Here is a 9,940-nt window from a genome sequence, read left to right on the forward strand (position 1 = left end):
CTGGGAGGAGGCTGAGGCACCTGAAAGTTCAGTTACCAGTGGTGAAGTGAGGAAAATCGGGAATATGGGACAATCTCAGCAGGCCTGACAGCATCTGAGGACAGAGAAGGGGGCTAACGTTTGGAGTTTGGGTGATTCTTTATGAAAGCTGCCATCCAGACTGGAAACGTGAGCACCCTTCTCTCTGCATAGATGCTGCCAGACCTGCTGAGAGTGTCCAGCATTTTCTGGGCAATTTCGTTTCAGCTTCCAGCATCCGCAGTAATTTGCCTTTATGTTATAATGGAAATCGGGGATAGTCAAGGGCTCAGGCTGTTTTACGCGTTCATTATGAGACACGAGTTGTGATATAACTCAACACATTTATTGATTGTCTCATATAAATAAAGACTGCTATCGCAAGCCAAAATGTTGTAACATTCCACACGAGAATAAATGCATTGAATGCACGATGGCTGATTGTATTTGCCGGTTTTGTGCCTTTTCCAGTTCTCCTGACCAAAGACACTTTCTGTTTCAGCACCATGGAGAGCGGCTGTGCGCAGGCGTGCCAGAGCCAAGTGGCCCCTCTTCCCTCCCCCACGGCAAAGCCTTTTGATTGACACATTCAATAGCCAGTTAAAAAGGAGAAGCAACCGAGGAAAGGCCAATGGGAGGCTGGGAGGGGCGGGCCTCCAGGGTTGGTTGATTCAAACGGATGATCCGAGTTGTCTTTAAAGGCAGCACACAACAAGGAGGCAGCGTGAAGATGGATTTGTGCCCCATTGAGTGCAGAGAGTGAGGGGAGGGTGGGGTGCTGAGTGCAGAGAGTGAGGGGAGGGAGTGGGGGGGGGTGGCTGTACACCTTCAATCATTAACAAGAGTTAACTTTATGGCAAACAGATTCCCTCTGGGTGGGGTGAATGGGTTAAGTTGGTGAAGTTTACTAGCGGATGGTATGATCTCAGCAGCAAGCCTGGAGTCAGTGGATGCGATTGAGAGCAGCTGGTTAACGCAGAGGATGGATGACCTCATGTTGAATACTACTGCAAGGACTTACAATTCAACCGTGGGGCCACAGAGCTCCAACCTGTATGACATTGACATCCCCGGGGACGGGTCCCCAGCTCTGAGAATCAGCATCTCCATCGCCTATTCCATCGTCTGTGCCATTGGGCTGGTGGGCAATTTGCTGGTCTTCTTCCTGATGAAGATGAAACAAGGGCGCAAGAAATCCACCATCAACTTCTTCATCCTCAACCTGGCAGTGACTGACTTCCAGTTCGTGCTAACCTTGCCCTTCTGGGCAGTGGACACTGCCCTGGATTTCAGCTGGCCCTTCGGGGACGCCATGTGCAAGATCATCCTGTCGGTCACCGTGATGAACATGTACGCCAGTGTCTTCTTCCTCACGGCTATGGGCACCGTGCGGTACTGGTCGGTGGCTTCGGTGCTGAAGAGCAGGAGGAGCCGGGTCTGCTGCTCGGTGAAGTGGGTCAGTTTTGTCCTCTGGGTCGCTGCCAGCCTCGCCACCCTGCCCACCGCGCTCTTCTCCACCGCCAGCACGTTTGCAGGCGAGAAACTCTGCTTGCTGAATTTCCCGGACGATGGGCAGTATTGGCTCGCCCTTTACCACATCCAGAAGATCACGCTGGCCTTTGTCCTGCCCACCATCATCCTTTCAATCTGCTACTTACTCCTGGTCAGGTTCCTTGGACAACAGCACATCGCTACCAACAACCCCAAGAGAAAATCGCGAGTGACCAGGTCAATCACCATCGTCATGCTCTCCTTCTTTCTCTGCTGGTTCCCCAATCACGTTATCACCCTCTGGGGGGTTTTAGTTAAGCTTAACGCGGTGCCCTGGGACAAAACATACTACATCTTGCACGCCTATGTGTTCCCAGTCACTATCTGCTTGGCACATACCAACAGCTGCCTGAATCCGGTGCTATACTGCCTGTTGAGGAGAGATTTTAGAAAATCAATGAAGGAAGCCTTCTGGAAGATGTCCTCGCCCGGGGTGACCCACCCGTGTGCCATTCGACCTTTTTCAGGCACCTTAAAACAGGAACTGGGTGAACGGGTGGCCATCCCTCTGAATATTATTGTGAGCGAGCACTGTAACGCAACTTCTGTTTGAACCCCAACAACAACAACTGGGAGACCCCAATGAAACTGTTGTGCCCTGTGTCCTAGCATCCTGAGGGGCGGCGGGGCGAGTTATTGGAATAAACTCCTGCCCGAAAGCAGTGCCCCGGACAAGCCCAAACGCTACCATATCTGAGAGGCTCCCACAGACCATACAAGGGAGGCAGCTGCGGAGTTCTCTCCCAGGCACGGATCATTCGCCATCCCATAATTGGACATCGTTCCTTTTTCTGTTTCTCTGGTACATTTAGATTGAATTTGTTTTTTTTTAAATGTGTTTTTAAGTCAGATCCGTGATGATGGAATTCATCCAAGCCCAGGACAAGTGAATGACAATATCCTTCATTCCTGGATTTAAGTGCACGGGATTTATTCCCGGATTTGGGGATGGGGGTGAGGATTCCTTGGAGGGGGGGGGGGGGGGGGGGGGGGGGGGGGGAAGGTGAACTATGTGGCGGTAAACGTGTGGGGAAACTCTCGCCAGCTTTGGGAATGTCCCTCTGGTCACCGGGAGCTGGCGGCAGGAAGGCTGGGGGTGAAAGTCAATGAATTGTCCCCATTCATTCCGCAGCTTGTAGCATCTCCGCCTTCAAACAACCGGTTCAGAAACCCCGGTGCAAACAGCAGGGGAAGCAATGGGGGGGGGGGGGGGGGGCGGAACGATTCCCAATGGAAAGGAATGTCTAGTCTCACGGAATAATTGCGGAATATTGAAGGAATTCTCGGCGTGGCGCTGCCTCTTACCTTTGAGTGAATTTGTATTCTCTGTGTGTGTGTCTGTGTTTAATCCGTGCGTTATTCGGAAAGTTGATCGTGTAAATTAGTGACTGCCCTACCGTCGAGAATTTGTGACAACTCACTTTTAATATTCGGTGAGATAATAAAATGAAATAAAATGTCCTGAGCGTTTCTGTCATTGCACGAATTGAAATTCCTGGGGGTGACGGGAATCCATCCCAGGAACAACCCCCCCCCCCACCCTGGGCGTTTTCCCCCTGTTCAAGGGGATGGGGATTGGCAAACCCCCAAGGTGTTGGGCTACATTTTGGGGCCAAGATTTCCATGAGAGTCATCAAACCTCGAGAAGGCTTTGTTCATGAATTGCAGGGAAATGTATTATTTTCCCCCATTCTCTGCATCCAGAGCAATTTATGGGCGAAAGCGACAATCCTGATGTGGGACTGAGGTGGGACCCCCCCCCCCCCCCCCCCCACACACACACACATACACACACGCCCACATACATACACAGACACACACACACATATACACACACATGCATACACACACAGCAGGATCTCACTTATTTCTCTCCAAAAAGTAAAGAATGAAACAGCGCCGCTCTCGAAACGAGTTCGAAAGGATTCTCCTCTTTCCTATTGACAAGGAGCATCGGTCTGACTCCGCCTGGAGGACTGTGCACAGCTCTGGCCTGGGTGTTACTTAAAATAAAGGTTCAGGAACAGGCGGAGGTTGTGTAAAACGGAATGATTTACAAAGCTGATTACAGAACTGAGCGCTTCTACCCCACTGGGGAAGGCTGAACTGACTGGTGTTATGGGCCAGGGTTTAGAGAACCACAAAGTGTATCATGGAGTTCACCTGACCACAACGTTTAATAGATTGTGGTCTGGGGAGCACATGGCCCACTCTACAGGTGTGGTACAGCAGAAATGGAAAAGTATTTTTTTAAAAGCAAAACAATGTTTATTCTATGAACTCAAGTTAACCTTTTTTAAAACATATAGTGAACATCTTAGCAACCATTAATTCAAATACAACCCCCAAAGAATACAACACTATGTAATCATTTAAGCTTTCTTTTTAACATCCATACGACTTAAAACACATAGAACATAAAACAGTACAGCACAGAACAGGCCCTTCGGCCCTCGATGTTGTGCCGAGCAATGATCACCCTACACAAACACACATACACGTTTTACCAGAAGCACATCAGGTTAAAGTCACTACTGTTATTAGTTTTAAATCACCAGGATCGATTTACAGTCTTTAGATTACAGAGAGAGATTCATACACCTTCTGGCTGTGACTGCAGCTACCCAGCTCTGAAAACGAAATTAAAACACACCCTGCAGCAAACAGCCTAAAACAAAAGTAAAAAGCTGACAGACAGTCCCGCTCCACCCACTCTCTGACACCATTGCAGCAATAAACACCCATTTCTTAAAGGTGCTCTCACTACAGATACACCTATTTATAAACACTCATTTCTTAAAGGTACTCTCACATGACATTGGGACACTTTCATCTTGCAGTTAGAATGTGTAGTGCTGGATAATCTGTTGGATGTGTTTAATAACTCGAAGAAGGTTGATAGGGAGGGATTTCCAGAGAAAGCCAGAAGTATTTCTACTTTGGGGGCAGAATTGGATACCATTGAATCTAAAATAGTCACTGATCAGTCTCATAGGGAATTCAGAAAGAAGGCATTTACCCAGAGAGCATTTACAATGTGGAATGGGTTACCCCGAGGAGAGGTTGAGATGAAAGCATCGGTATTGTACCGAGGGGGATAAGCACGAGAGAGGGATGAACTGAAGGATTTGCTGATAGGTTTGGGTGGAGTGGGAGGGGAAGAGGGTCTGTGGACACCATTGAGCGCTTCAGCCAAATGGCCTGTTTCTGTTAGAAGTTCAGAAAATGCTGGAAATGCTCAGCATTGCTGGAGGGAGAAGCAAAATGGATGTTTCAGGTCGATGCTCTTTCACCAGAATTAGAAAAAAGAGATGTAACAGGTTGAAAGCCAGTAAAGAAAGCAAGACCAGCATCTATGCAGTGCCCTTTGCAACCACTAGATGTCGCAAAGACCTTGACAGCCAACAAAGCACCATTTAACATAGAAATATAGAAACTAGGAGCCAGAAGCCCTTCGAGCTTGCTCCACCATTCATTATGATCACGGCTGATCATCCAACTCAGTAACCTGTTCCAATTTCCCCCCGATATCCTTTCATACCTTTAGCCCCAAGAGTGATATGTAATTCCACCTTGGAAACATATAGGGTGCGATCCCGCGACCCTGTTGCACCCAGCACGGATCCCAGTACGATGGGTGAATTGTGTACAAGCCCCAAATTGGGCTCCGCACTGGGCGGGAAACCCCACACGAGTCACCCAACCTGTTCTGCCCGGCGCAATATGAAATGCCCGGAGACCTCACCAGGGCGCCATTTAGTAGTGGTCCACCCAAACACGACCCAGTTGTGAGGTCTCCTAGGAGAGTCCCCCAGGCCATTGGAGACTCCGGGTGGAGCTTTAGGCCAGGGTGGCACCCTGGCATTCCCCCTAACACATAGGAAGCTTGGTACTGCTTTCCTGGCACCCTGGCAGCGCCATTCTGGCACTTCCAGGGTTCCCGTGTGGTACTGCCAGGGTGCCTGGAGCATTGCCGGGGTGCCAGCCTGACAGTGCCATGGTGCCCAGGTGCCAGGTTGGCACTGCCAGAGGTCAGGCTGGGGTAGGGCCCTTGCCAGATAGAGGGGGGGGGGGGGATACGGTGGGGTTCCTGGGCACCGCTCCTAGGTTGGGGAGGGTGAGAGGTGTCAAAGGAGTGTGAGGGAACAGAAAGGGGGTGGGGGAGATCAGAGCTGCCAGAAAAAATGGTGCCCGATCTGCGAGGAGTCTTTTCTGCTTTTCCTGCTCTAAGTCCGGCCTTGATGGGGTGAAACTCTCTGGGCCAAAGGTACTGGCAGAGGCTATTGGATAGCAAGGTGTTTCTCTGTAGCTGCCGAGGAACACCCCACTAATAAAGACCCCTCCCACCCGGCTTACTCACTCTTCCAACGTCTTACATCGGGCAGGAGATACAAAAGTCTGAGAACACGCATGAACAGACTCAAAAAGAGCTTCTTTGCCACTGTTACCAGACTCCTAAACGACCATTTTATGGACTGACCTCATTAACACTACATCCCTGTAGGCTTGTGTCCGCTGAATCGCGCCCACAATGTTTTACCTCAACTGCTTTCTATGGTAGAGAATTGCACAGATTCACTACTCTCTGGGTGAAGAAATTTCTCCTAATCTCAGTCCTACCCTTCGCTATGACCCCTTGATCTGGACTCCCCCATCATCGGGAACATCCTTCCTGCATCTACCCTGTCCAGTCCTGTTACAATTTTATACGTTTCCACAAGATCTCCCCCCCCCCCCCCCCCTCCCCACATTCGTCTAAACTCCACTGAATATAATCCTAACCAATTCAATCTCTCCTCATACATCATTCCCGCCATCCCAGGAATCAGTCTGGTAAACGTTTGCTTCTGCCTTGTCTTTTGCACTGATGTGCTGGGGATATTCGTGGAGCATCCTCCTCAAGTGAGTTCATAATTGTTCACCACCATTCACCACTGGATGTGTCAGGACTGCAAATATATACAAGGCTCCTCAACGTTATTATGATGCCGGCTGTGGAAGGGGAGGCGGAGATAGTGGTGGCCTTAGATGCGGAGAAGGCCTTTGATAGGGTTGAGTGGGAGTGTCTGTGGGAGGTGTTGGAGAGGTTTGCGTTTGGGGAGGGGTTTGTCCATTGGGTGAGGCTGCTCTATGAGGCCCCGATGGCGAGTGTAGCCACGAATAGGAGGAGGTCGGAGTACTTTCGGCTGTACCGGGGGACGAGACAGGGGTGTCCCCTGTCCCCCTTGTTCTTTGCGTTGGCAATTGAGCTCCTGGCCATGGCGTTGAGGGAGTCAGGGAACTGGAGGGGCCTGGTGCGGGGTGGGGAGGAGCATCGAGTGTCGCTTTATGCGGACGACCTGTTGCTGTATGTGGCGGACTTGGTGGGGGGAATGCCAGAGGTGATGAGGATTCTCAGCGAATTTGGGGGCTTTTCTGGGTATAAGCTCAACCTGGGTAAGAGCGAGTTGTTCGTGGTGCACCCGGGGGATCAGGAGGAGGGTATTGGTAGGCTCCCACTGAAGCAGGCAGGGATGAGCTTCAGGTACCTAGGAGTCCAGGTGGCTGGGAGCTGGGGGGCCCTGCACAAGCTCAACCTTACAAGGTTGGTGGAGCAGATGGAGGAGGAGTTCAAAAGGTGGGATATGTTACCGCTGTCCCTGGCGGGGAGGGTGCAGTCCGTTAAGATGATGGTGCTCCCGAGGTTTTTGTTCCTGTTCCAGTGCCTCCCCATCCTTATCCCGAAGGCCTTTTTTAGGAGGGTCAACAGGAGCATTACAGGATTTGTGTGGGCGCATGGGACTCCGAGGGTGAGAAGAGTGTTCCTGGAACGGGGCAGGGATAGGGGGGGGGCTGGCGTTGCCCAACCTCTGTGGGTACTATTGGGCTGCCAACGCAGTGATGGTGCGTAAGTGGGTAATGGACTGGGAAGGGGCAGCATGGAAGAGGATGGAGATGGCGTCCTGTGTGGGCACGAGCCTGGAGGCACTGGTAACGGCGCCGTTGCCGCTCCCTCCAATGAGGTATACCACGAGCCCGGTGGTGGCGGCTACCCTCAAAATTGTGGGCAATGGAGATGGCATAGGGGAGAAGTGGGGGGCTCGATGGAGGCCCCGATATGGGGTGATGGAACCATCAATTCACCAGACACGTGTTTCCGATATGAATCTAGGCTTTAATCGACTTACTTCAGAGCCAGCCTGTTACCTGTTGATGAACTCGTAGTGAACTCAGGCTGACTCTGGACAAGGGTATTTATACAGCGGCACTAGGGGGAGGAGTCGTGGGCGGAGCCAAGGGTGGAGCCCAGTACAAGTTCCTGAGTACTCCCAGAGCTACTCCCCCTAGTGGTAGGATAGCGCCACAGCGCTTTACAAAGACACTGTGAATTATCATATGTACACATATATTACATTCACCACATTCACCCCCTGCAAAAAAATGAAGTCCGGCGGGTGTGGTGGCCTACAACGTCAGTCTGTCCAGTGGTCGAATTGTCCTCTGTGACCTGCGGAGCACCAGGGTTGCAGCCTCTTGTGGTGGCTGGATGGGTGTTGTGTGCTGGGATACGATGGCGGACTCCAGGGAGGGTTGTATCCGAGCTTCATACTCTCCTGGTTCGACCGGGGACTGCGGACACTGGGGGCTGGCCGGCGCGGGTGCGCAGAACTGGTGGAGTGAGCTCGTTGGCTCGTGGAGCGCGAGGGGGCGGCAGCATGGGGTGTAGGGTGAGAGGTCCTTCTGTGGGGGTAGAGGGGGCGCTGGATCCGGCAGGTGCCAGATCCCGGAGGGAAACCGTATCCTGACGGCCGTCAGGGAACTCGGCGAATGCGTACTGGGGGTTGGAGTGGAGCAGGCGCACCTTCTCAACAAGGGGGTCGGTTTTGTGCACCCTGATGTGTTTCCTCAGAAGTACGGGGCCCGGCGTCCTCAGCCATGCTGGAAGTGAGACCCCCGTGGTAGTGCCCCTGGAAAAAATGAAGAGCCTCTCGTGTGGGGTCTGGTTGGTCGCTGTGCACAAAAAGGACCTAATAGCGTGGAGCGCGCCTGGGAGTACGTAGCTGGGGAAACCAAACAGGGTGAAGATGCTATGCAGGGCCCTAATGACTGTGTGGGAGGTCATGTCGGGGCACGGGATAGCGAATGGGAAACGGGAGAACTCGTCTACGACGTTTAAAAAGTAAACATTCTTGTTAGTGGAGGGGAGTGGCCCTTTGAAATCAATCGCGAGGCGTTCAAAGGGCCTAGAAGTCTTGACCAGGTGGGCCCTGTCTGGTCTATAGAAGTGCGGTTTGCACTCCGCACAGATCGGGCAGTCCCTGGTGACCGCTTTTACCTCCTCGTTGGAGAAAGGCAGGTTTTGGGCCCTGATGTAGTGGGCGAGCCGGGTGATCCCCGGGTGGCAGAGGTCATTGTGGATGACTTTTAATCGGTCGATCTGCACGCTGACGCAAGTCCCGCGGGATAGGGCATCCGGAGGCTCGTTGAGCTTCCCGGGTCGATATTTGATATCATAATTGTAGGTGGAGAGTTCGATCCTCCACCTCAGAATTTTGTCGTTTTTAATTTTGCCCCTTTGCGACTTGTCGAACATGAAGGCAACCGATCTTTGGTCGGTGATGAGGGTGAACCTCCTACCTGCGAGGTAGTGCCTCCAGTGACAGATAGCCTCCACAATGGCTTGTGCTTCTTTCTCGACTGAAGAGTGTCGGAGTTCTGAAGCGGAGAGGGTACCTGCCTGATTTAACGTGGCTGCAAGAGCTACTTCTGAGGCGTTGCTCTCTACCTGAAATGGGGTGGATTCATTCACCGCCCGCATGGCCGCTTTGGCGATGTCCTCCTTGATGCCGTCGAAGGCCTGGCGTGCCGCGGCTGACAGAGGAAATCGTGTGGCCCTAAAGAGTGGGCGGGCTTTGTCCGCATATTGAGGGACCCACTGGGCGTAGTAGGAAAAAAATCCCAAGCACCGTTTGAGGGCCTTGGGACAATGAGGGGGAGGGAGTTCTAAGAGGGGGCGGGGCGCATACGGTCCGGGTCGGGGCCCAGGACTCCGTTTTCCATGACATAGCCGAGGATGGCTAGTCTGGTTGTGCGGAAAATGCATTTCTCCTTGTTGTACGTGAGATTCAGTTTCTGTGCCGTCTGGAGAAAACGGTGGACATTTGCGTCGTGGTTCTGCTGGCCATAGCCGCAGATGGTGACATTGTCCAAGTACGGAAACGTGGCCCGCAGCCCGTACTGGTCCACCATTCGGTCCATTGCTCGTTGGAACACTGAGACCCCATTAGTGACGCCGAAAGGGACCCGGAGGAAATGGAAGAGGCGGCCATCGGCCTCGAATGCCGTGTAGTGGCGGTCCTCCGGGCGGATTGGGAGCTGGTGGTATGCAGAC

The 9,940-nt window shown here is 52.3% G+C and overlaps 1 protein-coding gene across 1 annotated transcript; it reads left to right on the top strand.

The window, feature by feature from the left end:
- Window positions 1–850: 850 nt before the first annotated feature.
- Window positions 851–2,476, top strand: LOC119974684 (relaxin-3 receptor 1-like). The gene has a single exon (XM_038813794.1). The coding sequence runs from the start codon at window positions 938–940 to the stop codon at window positions 2,120–2,122; it is 1,185 nt and encodes a 394-aa protein (XP_038669722.1). The 5' UTR covers window positions 851–937; the 3' UTR covers window positions 2,123–2,476.
- Window positions 2,477–9,940: the final 7,464 nt, after the last annotated feature.

Source organism: Scyliorhinus canicula, chromosome 12 (assembly GCF_902713615.1).
Source record: "Scyliorhinus canicula chromosome 12, sScyCan1.1, whole genome shotgun sequence".
NCBI lineage: Eukaryota > Metazoa > Chordata > Chondrichthyes > Carcharhiniformes > Scyliorhinidae > Scyliorhinus > Scyliorhinus canicula.